This window comes from Sylvia atricapilla, chromosome 3 (assembly GCF_009819655.1).
Source record: "Sylvia atricapilla isolate bSylAtr1 chromosome 3, bSylAtr1.pri, whole genome shotgun sequence".
Classification (NCBI taxonomy): domain Eukaryota; kingdom Metazoa; phylum Chordata; class Aves; order Passeriformes; family Sylviidae; genus Sylvia; species Sylvia atricapilla.
In genome coordinates, this window is record NC_089142.1 from 55008887 (window position 1) to 55029896 (window position 21010).

The 21010-nt window shown below is 40.8% G+C and overlaps 1 protein-coding gene across 1 annotated transcript in view; it reads left to right on the plus strand.

Moving 5' to 3' along the window:
- The first annotated feature begins 14989 nt into the window (after positions 1 to 14989).
- The window catches only part of ENPP1 (ectonucleotide pyrophosphatase/phosphodiesterase 1), a 52762-nt gene continuing 46741 nt past the window's right edge, over positions 14990 to 21010 (plus strand). Inside the window, exon 1 of the mRNA XM_066315394.1 lies at positions 14990 to 15176. Coding sequence (XP_066171491.1) covers positions 14991 to 15176 — 186 coding nt within the window. The 5' untranslated portion in view covers position 14990. The remainder of the gene's footprint in view (positions 15177 to 21010) is intronic.

Sequence of the window (21010 nt, forward strand, 5' to 3'; positions counted from 1 at the left end):
TAAGACTGCACAGAATCTTCAAAAATTCCAGGCAGTTGCACATCTGTGGCCTTGAAAGCCACCAGACCCTTTTCTTGTGGCATGTTCTCCATAACCCTAGAGAGGCTCCTCTCCCAAGGTGATGTAGGATCGTGTTTAAATGGTGGCAACTGACTGAAAATCATAGTTTTCTCTCTGTGTTCAGTGGGAAAGTGAACAGTTTGGGTGGGGGGGAGGGGAGGTGTTTGAATGTCTCAGGATGTCTCATTTTTTTTCAGTGCTCTTTTTCTTCAGTGCATATTAATAAAATCTATCTGGTTTTACTTTTAAGTTGTGCCTATTTTGCCTTTTTCTCCCAAAGTCCTATCTCCCAGTTGATAAATGAAATTTGGCAAACGTGAAACCACGACACATCACAAAGATCTTTACCATTTTATAGCTTGCATCATAACTGTTATTTTTATTTACAATTTAATTTAATTTAATTTAAGGTATGTGTATAAAGACCCTTAGAAAATTTCTGTTGTTCTGAATAACTTGTGTTTGAGAACTTCTAAGTAAAAACCATTGTATCAGAAATGCTGCAAAACCATTATATGGGTTACAGAAGTCTGTATAGTTTTTCTTTTAATGTCTTCCTCACAAGTAAAATGCTTAAGAGAAATAATCCAGCAAAAATGTTGTGCTGCCAACTGTTCTATCTATTATTAAAAGCTACCAAATATTACCAAAAAAGTGCATAAAAGCAATGTGAAATCTTTATATAGAAATTAAAAAACAGAATAAAATATTTTTGTATCCTGTATAATAAGCATCATATATTTCAAAGCAGTAGGGAGAAATTGCTACCTGCTGTTAGTGGAATTACAGAAAGTTCCCTCTTCCCCAGCTATGAATAACCTAATACAACCATGAGCATAATGGTGCAATATTACTTGACAAATTTGCTAATTGATTGCTGTAAAAAATGGCACCTTTTGAAACACAATTGATACATGACATAAAATCAAAAGAAAATCTGAATAATTCAGGAACGTTATGAAATCCACTGTAAGAGAGATTATATTTTTTCATAGGAATTGATTTTCTATTTTCTATTACATGTTTCTCTACTGTGATTAATGCAGAATAACTTCACTGTAAAATAGCACTGAACAAAGTTTGTTCTGGCTGAAGCTTCTGCTTTATGAATCACTGAATCCACAGTCTACTTCTTGTCCAACCAAGCTGCTGTCCAACCAACAGCTATTCTGGACAGCTATAGCATGGGATAATGACATATGGGACATGACACATCAGTGTCCTGTTTATGCTCAAGGTTTTTCCTGTGTGACATCTTGGTTTGTTTACTGAGGTTTGAGGTTAATCTGAAGAAAACTGTGATTTCCTCCTGGTCTCTGACAATCCATTTGCTTTTTAACTGCTCACTGTCCTTTTTGAACTACCGTCAACTTGTGCTCCTTATTTTGAATGTAAATGAGGTGTTCTATGTGTATTTGTGTCTATATGGCCACGGGGGCTTGGCTGCATTGTGGAACTGTGGTGATGCCCTAATGGCCAGGTAGAGGAGACAAAATAAAGAATGGCATAATTGCTTCTTCAGATATTAATTCTGAATGGTTTCATATATATAGCTACATATGGGTTTGGCCAGCTCAGACCAGAAGGACACAAAGGTGGTGTGTAGACCTGGGATGACCATCAGTGGCAGTGAAACTTCCAGGAACGTGGTCTTAGTCATGCTGAATCTTGTACAGAGGGCTTCAGAAAGCTCTTATGTAATAGAAAACTTGCTTCAAAGTGCAAAAGGGTGTGATTGCCATTGGTGACACCTCCTGTCCTGAACTGCCAGTAGCTTAACACCTTGTCAAATAGTGTTCCACATGGCTTTCAGAGGTGGTTGTTGGAGGTAGAAACAGAGTAGAGCTCATGTAAGGTTGGCAAAGACATACTGATGATACATTTTTGTTGTTTTTTAATGCAAGAAAGAGACTCCAAAATGTAAGGAAACGCTATAATTCCATATAGGTGTGACATGATTTCATTTTGGAGCAAAAGCAAAGGAAAGCTCTGATATATGGAAAATTAAATCCCTATATGCTTACTTACTTTAATCTCTTCACAAACAAAAGCAATTTAAAAATCTTTTCTTGTTTAGCAGAGCAAACCCAGAATCTAAAAGATTAACTACTCTTTCTAGCTGTATTGCTAAGCATGATAGTAGGGATGAACAGCAGAAAAAGAAAAAAAGAAAAAGAGTTGTTTATAATATAAAAAATGTTAGCATCAGATAATAATAATGATACATAATAATAATGCTAGCAGTAGATTCTAGCTGGAATTCCCTTCCAGATGAGAAAACAGATTCTCACCAGTAGACTTCTGCAATAGCTAATCTATGAAAATTGGAAGGGATGAACAAAAATAATCTTAAGTAAAGAGCTTGGTCAACCTCTGAATCAGCTTGTTACCCACCATAGCAGGCAATTGCCTCCATGACTCACTTGGGCCTGTGTTCTTTGCCTCAGTGAATAATGATTAAGTGAAAGAAGAAAAGGCGTTTTTACTTTAGGAAGGTAATGCAAGGCCTGTTTGATTGAGACAGCGATTAACGATGTTTAACAGAAATAAACACCTCAAGCCCTTGCCAACCAGTAACTTGAGAAAGCTGCCTGGGTTTATTGCAATTTAAATAAAAAGCATCTGTGTGGCCAGGATTTGTATGAGCACTGCTGGTGCTGCCATTTCATCAGTCCTAGCTCATGTCCTGCTTCGGTTCCTTGTGAATCATATTCCTGAACATGTGGATAAGAAAACTGTATTCCCTACTTGCTTTACTTCCAGCTGTGTTTGTGAGGTTGGGAAGAATGACAGGAGATGTCACGCTGGGCCAGAAAATGTCTGTACAAAGTGCTTTTGACTAGCTTTGAGGAAAAGGGCATGGATAGAGTTGGTCAGAAAAAGCTTAATAAAACTTATTTGGGTTTAGTAGGGGTTTTTGGTTTTTTTTTTTTTTTGTTTTTTTTTTTTTTTTTTAAGGTTGGCTTTTTTTTTTTTTCTTCATGAGTTAGTCAGATCCATGAAATTAAAAAATTTTGCAGAGTCTGAATTTGCTTTTAGTGGTGTCCCAATACAGCCACGTCAGCCAGACAATTTTCAGAACAAGGTTAGATGCCAACACATCATCTCCATGATTTTTTTTTTTTCAGGCTTCTCCCAAGCTGACAAACAACCTGAACTCACTGAATCCTGGCTGACAGGCATATTGCTCCATGGCCTGCTAAGGTGACAAAATCCAAAGCTGGAGCAGCCTGCAGGCATGAACTTGATGCCAGATTTTGTACAACTTGAGTGGGTGTCTTAATAACCAATCTGCTACTTGTTTTGTTGTTTCTCTGTCTGATGGTTCCCCACACCCGAAAGATGGCTCTGACCTGGTGCTGAATGTGAGGTTTTGAAGTCCTAAAAATTCCCTGAGGGCAGGAAACTTTTTCCAGTGCAGCATTTCTGCCATGACTCTCCTCTTCAGCACATCCAAAACTCATGCTGTTGTCCTTGCTTGCTTTGCCAAAATCCTATTCCAACTCCTCATAAGAAAAAGATATATGAATTTTTGTTGGAACATATACAGAGACTGGGCAAGGCAGCCTGGCTAAAAGGAAAACAGGCACATGATGGAAGATGTGGTCTGCTCAGAAACTTTCATGTCAGAGAAGCTGCCTTGCAGGTAATTTCTATTTATATTTACTGAGAGCAGACAGAAGGCCAAGAAAAACTGCAAAACCCCAAAGGCAATTATACTTATTAAATTTCCTAGATGTGAGATATGATGACTGGGTGACAATAAGGTGACTATCATAATAGCTTGGTCCCTACAACTTTTGTTATTTTGGATGCAAGATGCAGCAGTTCATCACTATTCAGCAGTATCATTATTTCATTAGTGTCAGAACACTAGCTAACTCTTATCCTAAGATGCTTGACCTGCTTGTTTTATCATTTGCAGAGTTCCAGATAGCTGAAAAAATATTCTACCTTTTTGTCCACCTTTCGTTTATCCAGGAGATACACAATGCATAAGAAAAAAGACCAGAGAGAAAACTTTTTATATGCTTGGGCTAATGCATGAGGTAAACTGCTAGGATGGGGCTTTGGATTTTTATACCACTAAGGGGAAGAATGAGCAGATTTACTGCCTTGTAGCTTTTAACATTAAAAATGTTGCTCCAAATTATTTTCTTGTAAACCACACAAGGATTCAGTATTTATGTAGTTCGCAGGCTACAATAAATGCTTACTTGTCTCTGTTCCTCATATAAAACTTGTAAAAAGATTGATGTATGTCATGTATTTTGAGACTTTAAGCAGACATATAAAAGAAAGTACAGTAATATCTTCCTTGCTTCCTCAAAATTCATTCCATAAATAACTATCTTCCAATAATTGGCAGAGAATCTGAAAAATAAAAATACTTGCTAACATGTAGGCTTTTGTAAACAAAGTACAGGTTGGCTGGAGTACAAGGACAACAGCCCTGCTCAGGCTGACCTGACCGTCAGTGTTTGGGATTCTCACCTTATTACCTGGTGCCACCTGATTAGTTCTTTTTTGAAACTGGTGGTTGTGATAAGAGACCAGGTCACAGTGGGAGCCCCAGGTGTTGGTCCTGTGTGAGTCAGCCTCCTGATAGGTCGGTCTCCTGATGGATCCCAGGTTTTGAGTTGGATTTCCTCCTGAGAGACATGGAAAGGGAGAGGTGTGGAGCTCTTGTACTATATACTGTACTAATAAAGAGGGCTGTAAGAAAAGCCAGAGGAAATGTCTCTGTGAGGTATCAGGCAACAAAACTATGACTTACTGTCTACATGGAGAAATTGTCTGTGTTGTATCTGTGGAAAAGTTAATCTGCAACTCCTGAATCATCTTAGACTTCCATTGCTCTCTAAGAATGCCAGGAATATCATGGAGCTATGCCCACATTTTTTCTTGTTTCATAATTCTTTTTACATGATCTGAAAGCCCATAGGGCATGGTGGATTGCTAAACCAGAAGAATTTGGGCAATGACTTCTCTCAATTAAAGCACATGGTTACTTCATCTTAAGGAACTGGTTGCCCTATCCCTCTTCTCCATGGAGAGCAGTGAAAAATATACTCTTGACCTCTTTTTAAATAGGCTAAATTAAAACCAGCTTTGAAGTTCAAAATATAAATTCTCATTTAGCTCTTTTTTGAGCAGCTCTAACTGTATTTTACAGGTATCGCTATCAACCAACTTGCTGTCAGTGAACACTACTGTGATTATCAACACAAAACATTTCTAATGAGATAACTAAGAGAGAAATGCCTCAGCACACATGTTATGCCATGTTCAAAATGCCAGCAGTCACCACTGTTTGTGTGCCTCCTCTGCAAATTATTCTGCAGTTCAGAAGATAAGAGTAACTTTCAGGGTAACAAAGTTCAACAACCCCACCATTAGTTAACATCCTGAAAGAGTTACAGAAAGATACATTCCAAAGACAAACAATTTTTCAGAGACCAACTGATTTACCAACAACTTGTAAACTATGTTTTTAACATATCTGGTATGTAGAGTTTTTGGAACTTTCCATGAAAAAGGTAGCCCAGGAAAAAAAAAATTAACTAAAAACACACCATGTTTTTCTGGGGTGAGGATAAAATGACTTTTAGAGACAACTAACATCCTGGCTGAGTCAATCCAACCTCCCTAAAGTCAAATACATAGTTTAGTTGAACATAGCAGTTTTTAAACACTGACAGTCTTAACAAACCCTACAAAAGCTGATGATGAAATCAGTTTGGTTTTTTTCTTCATATCTTCTTACTAAACATGAAGAGAAAACTTAATGTAAAAATTGGCTTTTAAGGTTTGCTCTGGAAGATTTATTTGTCAGGTGAATTTCATACATCTGCCTTTTGAGATATTTTTCCCTTTTTCCAGCTTCTAAATCCTAGCAGGAAGAACTCATATAAGAAGGCAACACTATGTCTGCATTACATACCATGCATATTCTACAGTGAGCAATGCTTAGCCAAGATTTGCTCTCTCATAAGAGATAGACTACTGAGAAACTGGGGACAAAGAAGTTTTACCAAGGGAAGCAAATATGGGACGAGCAAACCTTTCTATGACATCACAAGATAATCTGGGTGTGGCATGTCCACATAAGGGAGTTACTGATTTAGTTTAATGAAAACATCTGCAAAAAAAGTTGTTTAACACACTTGACATAAGTGATTTTGGAGTTTTATTGTTGCCTGAAATAGCTAGTGCTGTCATCAGAGGATTGGTTGCTTTCTTTATTAATGACCTGTTTTTTGTTGTTCTGCCTCCTGAACAGGAGTATTACTTTCCACTTCTCTTCTTATAGGAAGGTAAGAAAGGAGAATAGCAGAGACTCGAAAGTTTATATTTTTAGTATTCCTTTATACTTATTGAGGAGTCAGTATTGACTGTCTCCTTTCAGGACTGGTTTAGCACAGGTTCCCTAGATGGGGTCTGTCAGCCTCACCTGAAGACTTCAGTTCTCTTTTGTCTTGCAATACACAACCAAAAGCATGTATTCTACTCCCAATATGTTGAATCCAGAAGAGGTGTGTTTTTCTTTTAACTTCACCGGGGGAGTGGGCGGGTGTCTTCTGTTAATGGGCGAGCTGTTAAAAACCAGGTGGAGCAATGCTCCTTATCTCTTCCAGGACCCATTCTCCCTCCAGGGAGATAGCTTCTTCTATTAATGGCTCACCACTGTCTTCATTAAGGCTCACCACATAACTGATAACATACATTGTGAGATGTTCTACCCAGTGGGAGGAGCCAAGCATTCCTATATAGATAAAAGCTGAAATTCAGCACAGTAGGGTAGCCTGTTTTCCACTGGATTCCCAGAAGAAAGACTGGACCTATCCTGCCACCACTGGACCCTTCTACCAGGATCATCTCTACTCCAACAGAACCACATCTGTTACTCCAGGAGGACTTATTTAGACTGCTTCCAACCCTGACTAACCTGATGTCAGGTTGTATTTCTGGCTCATGGTTTCTACGATTTTTTTCCTTGTTTGTTTGCTTTACTACATTTTAATGTTTTAATATTCCTAGTAAAGAACAGTTATTCCTATTTCCAAATCTTTGCCTGAAGGCCCTTAATTGCAAATTTATAATAATTTGGAGGGAGGGGATATACATTCTACATTCCAAGGGAAGCTCCAGCTTTCCCTGGCAGAGACCTGTCTTTTCCAAACCAAGACATCTTTGTCCACCAGCAATATTGTGACTCTTAAAAACAGACTCAAATTCTGTTCTGAAAGCAGAGCAATGGGTTGAGTTTCAATGGCAATAAGAATATGGGCAATGACTTCTGACTCTCAGTTAAAGCACATTTTTGCTTCATATTAAGGAATTGGTTACCCCTTGCAAACTTCTTGGCTTCTGAAGATCGCGTCTGGGCTATGTTCCATAGACCTAGTATCAAACCTGGAAGAATGCATTCCTGGTATTCTCCACAGTTGGAAATAGCTGTACTTCCTGACACCTAGCTCCAGTGAATCTCTAGGCAGTCTTTAATGATGCCTGGGTCAGGCACAATAGGCCCAAGCCATAGAGTAGCAGAGATTCAGCCATAGGCACCCTGCTAGAAACTTCATGCAGATTCTCCAAAAACATTTACTTAAGCATGCATTGTTGCCCTTGGTGGGCTTCTTGCCTGGGACATGTCCCACAAAATGGTTTTGTTTTATGACTCTGGAGCAACTTTGCCAGAAACAATTTGTCATCCTTTTGTATTTTTATAAACATTTCTATAATCTGCTTTTGTAAACATAGGAGGGGCAAATAATGGAGCCCAAAAGAATAATAGTAAAATCTTCTCCCAAAATTTCCCTGGGTATCTTTTTGTCATGAGATTCCAAGAGGAAGCAGTGCAGGTTAGCTGGGTGACAAAGCAGAATTGAAGTGTCCAGGTTTGAGGGAGTACTGGGAGCTCAGGTGCTGGTCACACCCACTCACACTGTCTGGAGATGGGAGTGTGAACATTTCCTATCACAAGACTGTGTTCATCTACTTGGTGTATCTTTCTGCATTTGCATCAAGTCAGAAGAAGCACAGAAGCAGAATGGGTGAGCAAGGTGTGTGTGCCAGTGAGCAGCTCAGGCACAGACTTGCTTGGAAGTCCAAGGACAGCATTTATTTCTGACAGTTAACAACATGTAAGACTTGAATGTTAGATAAATCTATCAGAAAAGTTAGTCTCCCTGAGAAAACATGATTCTAGTCAGCTTTCTCAGTGATTATTAGCTCTAAAATTCATGTTTTATTTAAAATTTATGTACAGATGTTTTTCTTAAACAGTGTTTGAGCTTTCAAAAGTGTTTGCGCAGAGACCTCTCAGGATTGCAAAACCAGCTGTCCAGTAAAGGCTGGTGATGGTCAAATCTTCATAAACATGGAATATTTATTGCTGTCAGAGTTCTGAAGAACAGAAATACCACAACTATTCAAATTACTTGGAAGCCTTATGGATCTCCTTTTTATGGAGAGGAAATTTGACCAAAGTAACAAAATTTTTTCATTAGACATTTTGTTCTATTGAATTGGATCATCTGTTAAACTTAAAATGCTTGCACACAAGGCACTAAAATTCAGATGGATGAGAAATAGCATCTACACCACTAAAAAACAAAGATAAAATTTCCCCCTTTCTTTCTATCCAAGAACTCTCCTCTGACCATCCACTCCTCCCTCCTTCTTTGAGATCTTCGAGTTTTTTCTCTTGAGTTTTCCAGTTGGCCTTAACATTATACTTGCCAAGTGTAACATTAATGTTAATAATGTTAATATTGATGTTAATAATGTTAAATTCCCATCTTACACCTTCTTTTTTTTTAAAGAACCCATTTTTTCTCTTATTATCCCTGCATGTAGTATTTTAATTTTGCGTACTGAGTAATACTAATATAATAAAATATAAAGTAATATATCTGGTATTTTAAAATACCAGATGTTTCCTCAAATGTGCAACAAGTTCCTGGACCATCTGTGGTTTGTTGAAACACCGGAAGAAACAACTTGCATTGCGGAAATCACAAATTTGTTTTCAATGCTAATTCAGGGCAGCCTGAGTTAAAGCATAATTCCAGGTATTTTTTAGAGGTGAAGATTTCTTCCAGAATCTTGTTTTGATGGCATTTTAGTAGGTTCATATGAAATAGGTTTTGTTCCAGGAGTGAAATACAAACTTGGCATTCCATGCACTTGTTTCCAGTAAAAAGGTAGTGAATGCCAATCCTTGTAAGCTGTTGAGAAAGAGTCATGCAGCATCTGAATGGTAAAGCTACTACACAGGACATAGAACTTCTTCAAATTACATAAACATACATATTTTACATGGTGACAACAATAAACTAATATTTAAGGAGGTATTTCTTCACCAAGTTAGAATGCAAAATTTTGTACTACAGGATGGGGTAGATCCTAAAATATACATGTGTTCAAAAAGTGGTTAGATATGGTGAAAAAATCATCTTAAGCAGTATTTAGCAGGAGACCTTCCCTCTGGCTCAAAAATCTTCTCAGCTGCAGGTCTTTGACCAGTGTCCATCCTAACTAAATAGAGCAGTTGTTGTACTTGTAGGGATGAAATAAAAGTGGATTTCAAAACTGTTATATGATTTAGAATATAAATTTGTATGGAGCTGCCAGATGCCCATTGCTAAATTCCTTATGCATATTTTTCAAATCTCTGCTCCCAACTGACCATCTATGTTAAAACTCTTTTTTCTTCCCATCCTGGTTTCTTTTGAATCTTATTTACTTCAAGATGTCAAAAATCAATATCATAAGACAACATTTAACTAGCGAAAGAACATTTTATCTTCTTTAAATCACCCTCTAGCTGCAGTGGATATTGCAGTACCTACACTATTGCTTTGCTCTCGACTCCTCCCAGATTAATAAGCACTGCTTTTAATAGTACTACAAGCACCACTCTATTAACCTTTCAGACCACTGGGGTGTTTATTATAATACTGTATTCCCCTTTCTCCCTCTTTATTTTTTTTTTTGTTTTGTTTTTTTTTGTGAACATCCTACAATTTTTCCACCATAGGTACCAACGAATTCTTCCTGATAATAGGCTTGATTGTGCAGACCCCTTAGATATGTTATATATGGCTGGCAGATTAGGTATGGAAATGCTGTTTGCTAGAGAGATTACACTGACAAGAAAATAATTAATGTCTTGGGTAGCATTCAAACACCATATAGTCTGCTTCCCAACAAATCCTGTCAATATGTTGTCATAACATCAGGATTTTATGGTTTAAAGAAGTATAGGGATTTTTTATAAAATTAAATAGATGCATTTTTCTATAGCTTAGAGAGCTATATAAAGCATAAATATATATGTCAAGCAATTATTTTCTATTGCTGAAGGACTTTTCATATTTTTCTTCTAGTGTTAGCAATCTAACAACTGTTAACAGTTATTTTGGCACAAAGGATTGGAAATTTAATAAGACTGGAAGGAGGAAGAATTATGCCACTTTTAAAATTATACAGGAATAATTAGATTATCAGTTTATTATCTATAATTTCTTTTTTTGGAGACCAGCAAAACTACCAAAAATGGGTAATCATTTCTTTCCAATTTTCTTTCTGTATTTATCAAAAGGGGTGTATTGGGGAGAAAAATGTACAGATTTTGAAGCAAGTAGTTATAAAGGACTAATTTTTCCTGACAAAGAGGCATCTTGATGCTAATATCAGAATCTGAGACTTGCAATGTGTGCCTTGAAACTCTACCTTGCCCTTGTGTCTTGGATCTTTGCTCGGTTATGTACCATGCCTTGATGCAATCTGTTCAGTCCACACAGTTTGATATGCCCATAAATGCCATGGGATTTCTGACTTCATCTTATGCATTACTTCCAGACATAATAAAACAGTTCTGAGATGTACCTCCAGTTTCATTTGTTCCTTTCATTAAGGACTCACGTTTTTGTAAACTTTTAGACATATTTTGCTTGCTGAATAAAACTACCCATAAGGATATTTCAGAAACTACCGTAATTACTAATTTTTCAATGATTTCTAGACTAGTTTACAATGCAACACTCATACAACAACCCCAGAGCAGTGCTTATAGCAGGAGCTGAGGAACAGCTTCAGTTAGCTCCTATAAGGTAGAGTCCAGTGTTACACTGAGCAGCAATTGTCTTTAACAAGCAGCTTCAGACTTTCCTAGGGCTCCTGGTCTTTTTCATGGTTACAGGAATTTTGCTGTGGATCAGAGGCAATGCAACAGGAAATCCTTGCCATAGCCGCCAACCTCTGGTTTCTATTGCAATGTAAGGATCAAGACTCAGCCAGCCTGGAGCTGATTATCAATGGCAACCTCACAAGATGGTGCTCCTATGCCTGGAAGCTCGGACTGTCCCCCTGCTGTGGGAGCAGCAAGGGCCTCCCAGCTCTGGTTGGTGCAAGTGCATAGTCCAATCATGCAACATGGTGCAATTTACAGACCCTGTCACTAACCACAGCTCCTAAGTGGGTCACAGCCACCTCACACACAGGGACCAAATGAGAGCACTTGGTATTTGCTCAGGTCTTTCCAAAAACAGAGGTTTGGTAGAGATTTTGTTGAGGTGAAAAAAAGTGCAAGGAGAAAACATTACAAGCTGTGACATGCAGCAGTATGAAAAAATTCCTGCGTTTACCTTTTTCTCCTATGACATAATTTATGTTTGTTTATTTTTTCTGCAGGCACTAAAAGCTGAACAGCAAATTAAAACTGATAATCTCTGACGACTCCTTTCAGAGATAAGGCCTGCAAACATGAAGCTGATGTTACTGCTATTCTCCTCTGACATTTGGTTGGGTAGCTTGAGTCAGTTACTGCTGGAGCTGGCAGCTGTGCTGGCAACAGGCCTTCCTTTCTCAAAAGCTTTCTCAGCATCTGTTGAAATGCCTGCAGCCAATTTTTGAGGTTTGGATTTGCAACCTCAGTAATCTCTGCAATTAATTTGTTGCAGAATGATGTCTTTTGTCACAGATTTGTTGAAATGGTATTGACTGCTATTTAACTTCATCCCAAAGAGACCAAGCAGATGTGGATTTTTGAAGGTTTTGTATTGGGACTGTTTACCTCTTCCCTCGTATTCAACAGATTTATTCAGATACATTTGATTTCAGACACATTTCAGCATCCAAATTTAGTCCTTTTTGGTTTTCCAGACTCTCTTGTCTAGAGCGCTTTGACACCCTGTCAGCTGAAAATGAGCTTACTTGTCACTGTTAGGTTAATTATTTTCCATGCTGGTTAATTATTTTCCATGCCTAGCCTGAAGTACCTTAACTATTTGTATCATCACTAAAAGAAATTATAAAATTGATGCTGTTTCATGAGTATTTGTACACAGAAGAGTATTAATGAATAGTTAATGGTTAATGAATGAACACCTCAGAAGTTAGCTCTAGCTGCAGAATATCCTTTCTTTCTATAGGAAAAAAAAAAGATACCTTTTTGTCTGCGATGCAGCTATATATGATTGTCATTGAATCATCATTATACAATATATGCTATTCAAATTTTTGAATGGGTGACACTTAGGACAAGAAAGATTTCTATTTGAGTTATGCTTAAAATTAATAAAAAAGTCTTTCTACATACAAAAACAAGGAAATGAAAACTTAAGTACATGATAGCAGTATCTTTTCATTTTTATGAAAAAAAAAGAAAAAAAAGTGAGTGTCCTACTGCCACTTGTGCTAATTATTAAAGCCACATTCACTGAAAAAAACCCAAAATCAAAACAATTTGACTCTGTCAGTTTTTATGAGAGTTTTTAAATTATTGAGCAACCAGCATTCAATTTGCAGCTTTCACATGCCAAAATCCTTGAACATATAAAAAGTCATCTGCCCAGCTGGACAGCTGTTCGAAATGCCACATTAATGAAATAAAGGAGATTTTTAATGTAGACTCAAGGGCTTAGTTCTCACAGCCTTTCTCTTGCATTTGCAACCAAGTGAAACATTAGCGTATAAATTTTCAAGACTGCACCTGTGACACATCATTAGATGGCAACAGGCTCCAGGCTCGTGGAAGCAGCCCTGCAGTGACCCTCAGCATGCTGTGAGCTGCAGCAGCAGCACTACAGACCAGTAGTAATGTACATGCTGCATCTTTGCAATTATTTTTAATGGGAAGCTGTACTGACAGCTAGTTCTTGCAACTCAGCTGAAACGGCAAGCAGAGCAACAACATTTCAACAGGGATCAAGATCACTTCCAAAGGAAATTTTCATTTCACTGTAGCTATTTTTTAGAAAATATGGGTTTTTTGTCAGAAGCTATGCAAGGGCCACTCCTTTCTGAATGCATTGACAGTTAAATCTGACATAGATCCTGAAGTCCTGGGAAATCAAACCCACCATCCCATTAGAACTGAAAGACTAAGCCTAATGCCAGCATATAAAACTCTATATAGTGTAAAAACAAATTATGGAGAATGTGATACTTTTAGTAATTTAAAGCTTAGGCATACTTTGTAAGCCTTGATGCTACTCAACACCCTGATCTATTACAGAAAGGAGGAATGACCCACATCTGGAGCCAGCCCTGCAGTCAGGACTGTACCTACACACATGGGGTGAACTGCCTTTCCCCACGCACAGTGTACATACAGGATGTGTACAAACACTTGTCTCTTGCCAAACAAGAAGGGCTGAATTTAGTGGGAAAGAGTGGGAAGTGACACCTTGGAGCTGAATGGCACCAGGCCAAATAAAAGGCCCCTGAAGGGCACCAAACATGGATTTCACCCCAAAACACCAGCCATCTGAACAGGGCCTGGCTTGGGGCAGTGACCCCAAAGTCACAGAATCAGAGAATATGCTGAGTTTAAAGGGATCCACAAGGATTATCAAGTCCAACTCCTGACTTGGCACAGGACCATCCCCAACAGTCACACCGTATGCCCGAGGCCATTGCCCAAGTGCTCCTTGAGCTCTATCAGCCTTGGTGCTGTGACAACGTCCCTGGGGCGCCTGTTCCAGTGCCCAACCACCCTCTGTGTGAAGAATCATTTCCTGATATCCGGGAAAGACACCTAAACCTCCCCTGAAACAACTCAGGCCATTTCCCTGAGTTCTGTCACTGGCCACCAGAGCGAAGAGACCAGCGTCTGCCTCTCCTCTTCCTCTCATGAGGAAATTGTGAACTGGGATGAGGTTTCCTCTCAGTCCCTTCTGCTGGCTGAACAGATCAATCACCCCAAAGGAGTCGCAGTGTGCCGTGGGCGGGCGATGAACCCGCCTGCTGCGCTGCGTCCCGGTGTGCGGGCACTCGGCTGCCCCGATGCCCCGCGTGGGGGGCTCCCGTGGGCACCCCCGAGGCACTTATGGCGGGAGGGGAAAACCTCCTCGGGAAGGGGCGACGAACTGCAGCCAGGGGCGGAGGGAAGCACCTTGCGAAGGAGACCAGCAGCCGGCAGCGCTCTGGGTGCAAAGCGCACCGGGGGCTGGCTGCGTGCCTCTGGCAGCACCGGGAGTGGGACCGGGACCGGGAGCGGACCCCCGCCTCCGCGCACACCTGTGCCACCGCCGCCGGCTTCGGGGAAAGCCGCGCCACCGCCTCCGCCCGGGGATCGGGCAGCGGAAACTTTCTCCGCGCTCCCTCGTAAACACGGCCCGGAGGCTATTTCGGAGCAGCGCGGTGCCCTCGGGCCCCGCACCGCCTCCGTGCCCTGCCCAGCCCGCCCCGAGGGACGGCCCAGCCCGCCCTCACCTGCCGGCGGCACCGGGAAGCGGGGGGCGGCCGAGGCGGGGTGACGATCAGGCAGGGAAGGAGGGGAACATCCCGCTCCCTCCTCCCCGCTGCCGGCGGCGGAGCGGGCTGCCGGTGTCCGCGCTCCGGGCGGGGCGGGGCGGGACCGGGCCGCCGGGATATTAATAGCCGTGTCCGGGCGGGCGGAGGGCAGAGCCGCGGGGATCATGCAGGGGAACGGGCGGCAGGCGGGAAAGGGCCACGAGGAGCACCTGGACGGGGTAGGGGCGGCTGATGGCGGGCTGCAGGCTGCGGCCGTGCCCATGCTGCCGGCCATGGAGGTGGCCGAGGAGCCGGAAAAGCCTCCGGGCGGCAAGAGCAAGGATCCCAACACCTACAAAGTGCTCTCCCTGGTAAGGGCCGGGCTGCTGCGGATCGGATCTGGGGCGGGCGGATCTGGGTGTTACCTTGCCGGCGGGAGCGGTGCGGCTGGCGCAGATGTTTCGCCCATCTCCAAGCTTCGGGAGATGGTAGACGAGCCCATGGCGGGACCTTAGAAGCCCCTCGGCGGTGTTGAAAGAGGGTGACTACCTTCGGCAGCACGGGCTCCTCGGGATGCCCGGGGCAGCAGTGCTACGGGACGGCTCCGCTTCGGGAGTCAGCCTCGGGCAGGAGAGTAGCACTTGCACAAAGACAGCGACTTTCCCCTGGGAGAAATTCGTAACTCTTGGTTTATTTTACTCTTTTGACGGTCCTCAGCGTTTAATCTCTCAAAAATTTTTTTTTTTGTGGTGTCAATGGCTGTCTTGTCTTCTTCCCTCGTGTGGTTTTAGCTGTTTGCTGTAAGGGGAGCACCAGGGAAGACAAAACCAGGTTAGAATACGAAAATATGGCTGGAAAAACTAAAAAGAGTTCAAGAGCCAAAAAGGACAGAGGAAGTGTAAAAACTTGCCTTTCTCTGAATTTGAGCTATCGTGGGTTGAAAGTTTGTCTCCAAGTACTGCTGGGAGGCATTTTTTGGCCCTTGTTCAGAAGCCCCAGCAGCCAAAAGCCATTGTTAGCAGGTAGGTCACTTTCCAGTTTTAGCCACGCTGCTGTATTATAATTATCCTCCCCACAGAGATGAGAAAATAAGACCTTCCAAACTGCCTGGAGTAATCATTATGAGGCTAAAATCATTATCAAGGTGAAGGAATTGTGATGTTCTTGGAAGGAAGCTTTAGTGGAACTGCAGCAGACTTCACTATGCACAAGTAGTCCTCTTTCAATACGTTGAAGCATAAGGGTCAAGGTACCTATCCAAATTTACTGATATCTTTGTAATCTCATTACTGTTTCAAATGAGCATCCACCCACATCATAGTGACTACAGCTTGGTCATACTTTCTGACTTAGCAGGTGGTAAATTATGTTTCTAAGCATGTCAATGTTATAAGAAAAATATGAAAATTCATGTAAAGACCTATAGCAGTTTCCATGCAGAAGCTTTTTGGGCAACTTTTCTAATGGAATGTCCCCTTAAATAAAGGTTGTGGTTAGTAGCTTGTTTCATTACTTTGTTGTCTTCTGAAGAGGTTAAACCATAAAAGCCACTGCAGTTGCATGGTGAAAACAGCTCGGCACTTTTCAGACTTAGAAATTAGATACTAGTAGTGGGAAATAGTGATATGCTATTCAAAACCTAATGTTGTTGTCCTGAGCTTTTTAGGCTCTAATACAACAAAATTATTAGAGATACACAGTCACACTTAGAGATCGTTAGTGTCTAACACAAACAAGTTAGTGTTTGCAGTTACTTATTCTTCTGAATTAAGTTCTTATTTTCCAAATGCCATTCATTGAGAACTGGCAAAAGTTTCCTCCTGTGCTGATTAAAGTGTCAGAGTGAAATGTATCATCTATACAGAAATAATTAAAAAATTCTAAATGTTTATGGCCATGCACTATTTTTTTGATGATTGCAAACACTGGGCTAATGCAGGATATTCAGTGAGAACTTGAAAAACTTTCTAGATTTTGCAGGTGATACTGGATTGAGTAAAAGAAGAATGTGTTTAACCTAAACCTGTTAGAAAGTGGAGACTGGAGATGGAAATGCAAGTTTGTTCTTTCCCAAAAGCCAACATATTTGCAAAGCATTGATGATATCCAAATGTAATAAATGAGTAGACTTATCTGCTTAGTGTTTGTAGTTTTATATTAATGTGAAGCTATTAAAGTGTCCAGATGTAGGTAAATCTCATTTGCCTGTATTTATCCTAGCTGTATGTGCTATTGCTTCCTTTATTTTTGTAGATTAAAAAAAACCACAAACAACTGCTTTCAAGTGAGCTTAGGCTGAAATTTTCTAAAAACTCATGAATGCATTTCTGCTGATTAGGGAGTACTTGAATCATTCTTCTTATTTTTCTGGAAAGCTCAGACTGGCCTGCATCCTCCTCTTCCTTCACAAGTGCCTGCCACCTGCAGATGTCTGTGCAGTTTGTGAGCACAATCTCAACGTTCATGAGTCAGTCTTACCCTATTACAGAGCAGCTGTTGCTGCTGCACAGGGAGGATTCTGCAAATGGTGGGACAGGCCCACAGGTATTTACTAACCCATAGTGCTTCCCTAAGCACCTAAAGCACACCTCTTACATTTACTGTCTTGCCAGTTTTCTGAGCTCAAACTTCTGTCCCTCAAAGCCTGGTGAACTGTCTGTCTGTAGTCTCTCCAGGCTGCTGTATGAGTGAGCAGTATGCTGCTGCCCAAGAGCAGCATAACCTTTGCTTGTGTTTGAGGTTTTTTATCCCCACTGGCCAGGAACTCAGGCATTGCATTTTGGTCTGATTCATTCATTCCATTAAAATAAATTTTTCCATGCCAGTCTAACAGCTGAAACGTTGAGAGAAATAAAAGTAATAGCATAAGAGAATGTTTCTTTTCAACAGCTTCAGACTTTTTGTCAGAACTGGAAAACTCATTTAAATGGACACTTTTGTTAGAAAAATTCTTAGGCATTTTTGCAGCTTGAGAATTCCTAAGTATAACAAAATGACAAAAAACATCCAGATAATGTCCAGACTGACACACTGGAGATGTGTTTGTCTCATCTGAAGTGTAACTCAAGCATTTTAGAGTGCATAAAGATAATAAATTTTGAAGTTGTAAAAAAATGCTGTGAAATAAACTTAATATGTTTATAGTTTGTAGGTTTTTTTCCCCCTTTTTTCTTTAGGGCTGTCCAGTCTCTTTTATTTTTTTTTTTAAGGTTCATCCCAAAAGCTAAACAACTGCCAACTTTGGGCAAAAGATTGAGCTGAAAACCTCTTCAAGTCTCCTAGCCTTATCCTACCATGGAATGGTTTGGGTCTGAAGAGATCCTTAAAGATCAGCCAGTTTCAACTCCTCTGTCATGGGCAGGGACACCTTCACTAGACCAGGTTTCTCAAAGCCCATCTAATCTGGCCTTGGACACTTGCAGGGATGAACAGATTCTCTGAGCAATCTTTCAAATGTCTTGCCACTCTTACAATAAATTTCTTCCTAATATCTAAAATAAACAAACCTTTTTTTTCAGTTTAAAGCCATTTCTCCTTGTCCTATCGCTACATGCTTTTGTAACAAGTCCCTTTCCAGTTTTTTCATAGACCCATTCAGGTACTGGAAGGTGCTGTAAGGTCTTTGCAGGGCTTTCTCTTATTCAGGTTGAATAGCCCCAACTCTATCCATCCATCTTCACTTCTCTGCTTATCTTTGTGGCCCTCCTCTGGACCTGCTTCAGGAAGTCTTAAGAATTCCCCTTATGCTGAGGGCCCCAGAGCTGGATGCAGCACTCCAGCTGGAATCTCACAAGGGCACTGTAGAGGGGCACATTCACTTCCATTGCTCTGCTGGTCATGCTGCTTTTAATACAGCCCAGGATGCAGTGGGCTGCGAGTGCACATTGACAGCCTGTGCCCAGCTTTTCATCTACCAGCACCCCCAAGTCCTCCGCAGGGCTGTTCTTAGTGAGTCCTTCTCCCAGTCTGCACTCACCTCAAGGATTGCTTTTACCCAGGTGTAGCACCCTGCACTTGTTGAACTTCTTGAAGTTCTTGTGGTCTGACTTCTCAAGCTTGTCCAGGTCCCTCTGGATGGTATCCCATTCACCTGTTCCATCAACTGCACTGCTCAGCTTTGTGTTATCTGCAGCCCAGCTGGGAGGGCTGGGGCACACTGGGCTTCTTACCCACTGACACCCCAGAGTCTTTCTCTTCAGTGCTGCTCTCAGACCATTCTCTGCCCTTCTGGTACTGGGATTGTCATGCAGGACCCCACACCTGGCCTTGGCACAGTCCCACCTCTCAAGCTTGCCCAGGCCCCTCTGGAGGGTGTCCCTTCCCTCCAGCTTGGTGTCATTGGCAGACTTGCTGAGGGCGCCTCGATCCTGCTGCACGTGTCACTGACAAAATGTCACACAGTGCTGGTCCCTATGCTGACCCTGAGGAAGGCCACTCCTCCATGCTCCCCACTGGCACATAGATCATGAGTGTGACCATCCAGCCCATTCCATGTCCACTGAATGGTCCCTCTATCAAATCCATGTCTGCAGTGAAGAGAGCAGGATATCATGCAGAGCATGCCAAATGCTTTGCACAAGTCCATGTAGACAATTTTAGTTCCTATTCCCTCCTCCACCACTGCTGTAATCCCATTTTAGAAGGCCACCAAGTTTGTCAGACACAATTGGCCCTTAGTGAAGCCACATTAGCCGTCACCTATCACCTTATTTTCCATGTGCCTTAGCATAGTTTTCAGGAACATCTGCTCTGTGATTCTATAAATTTAATTTCAGTCATCTGTTGGTTGCTGGGTTAAGCTTTTATGAATCATAAACTCCCATTATCATAAATAAATGAGACACTCTCTGCCCAGGGGGGTATTTCTGTTGCCAGTTAATATCTGCCATTACTGCAGTCAGCAGAGAGTCTAACTATAGAAAAAAGATCTATTTGATGTCAAGATATTCTATATGAGTCCTGAAAGGTTTTCAGCATTTCATTTTAATAACCCATAGCTACTGACTTTGTGCTCAGGCAGGGAGAGACTGGTGTGCTATGTCAGGATTTTGGAAACAACTGTAGATTTGTCTGGTTTTGTTCCTTGGTTTCTTTTTTTCCCTCCACATAGATGAAGATGTGGGAACAAACTTCTCTTAGAAAGTTGTCTGGAAGATTGTATTCCTGTATGGTTGTTTTCATACTCATGGTTTTCCTTCTAAAGAAGTTAAAGGTGCCCAAACATTTGTATAGATTAGTACTTTTAAAAAATTGTAATTAATATCTATATTCTTTTTCCGTGGAAATGGCAAAATATGTATTTAATTACCCAAATCTTGTGATTTGGACCATGGTTATTGACTTCAGCTGACTTCAGTGTGGGTATTTTTATGGGTATCAGTCAGTTCTCAAGCACTGCATTGAAGGATGCTGTTGTCTGAACCTGAGGCCTGAGTGCCACGTTCAGTCTTTAATCTTTTTTTGGCCCTCAGCAAACCATTGCATTTGAGCCTTGTTTTTTCTATTATTTTGCTTTATGCACCTTGTAATTTTTTCTTTATTTTTCAGTAGGGAAAAGTGGTCCTTGCTGAAATTACTTGCTCCTATGACAGTGCTGGACTGAGCTTAGATGGGACTTCTGAGATCCAAGAAACACCACACAGCTTAACAGTAATATTAGAGTGGTTGTTGGGTGATTCAATTTTTTTTTTTGGCATTAAACATCCTTTGGTGAAATATGAAGTAAAGAATGATTGTGACAGGATTGCCACATTTTCAATAGACTTTGAAGTGCTTTCAATTTAGAAATATTAAATGAGTTCTTGGCCAATCTCCAATATCTTAATAATTTGTAGGAAAATCCTTTCCAATGTTGGGAAACACGGTGTTTCACATCTGTCTTCTGCCAATGTTACAGCTCTCCAGTTTCCATGGTGACTTGGTTTTAAGTCTGAACACATGGTGTTTGACAATTTTTTTTTATTGTGCTTGCTGTTGATACTGCTTAAAAGCATTAATTAGAATAAAATTGTAACTATGCATACAAAAACTAGAGACATTGTTAGCCAATTTAAGCCATCAAAAGAAAGTTTGGGGTTTGATGAATTTAAAAATTGTTATAGTTAAACACTTCTTTTATGTCTGCTCATTTTTTAGGGAAGACTTTGCAAGTAATTCTCATTATATGCAGGGAAATGTAAACCCATAATTCCTTTATTGTCCTTCA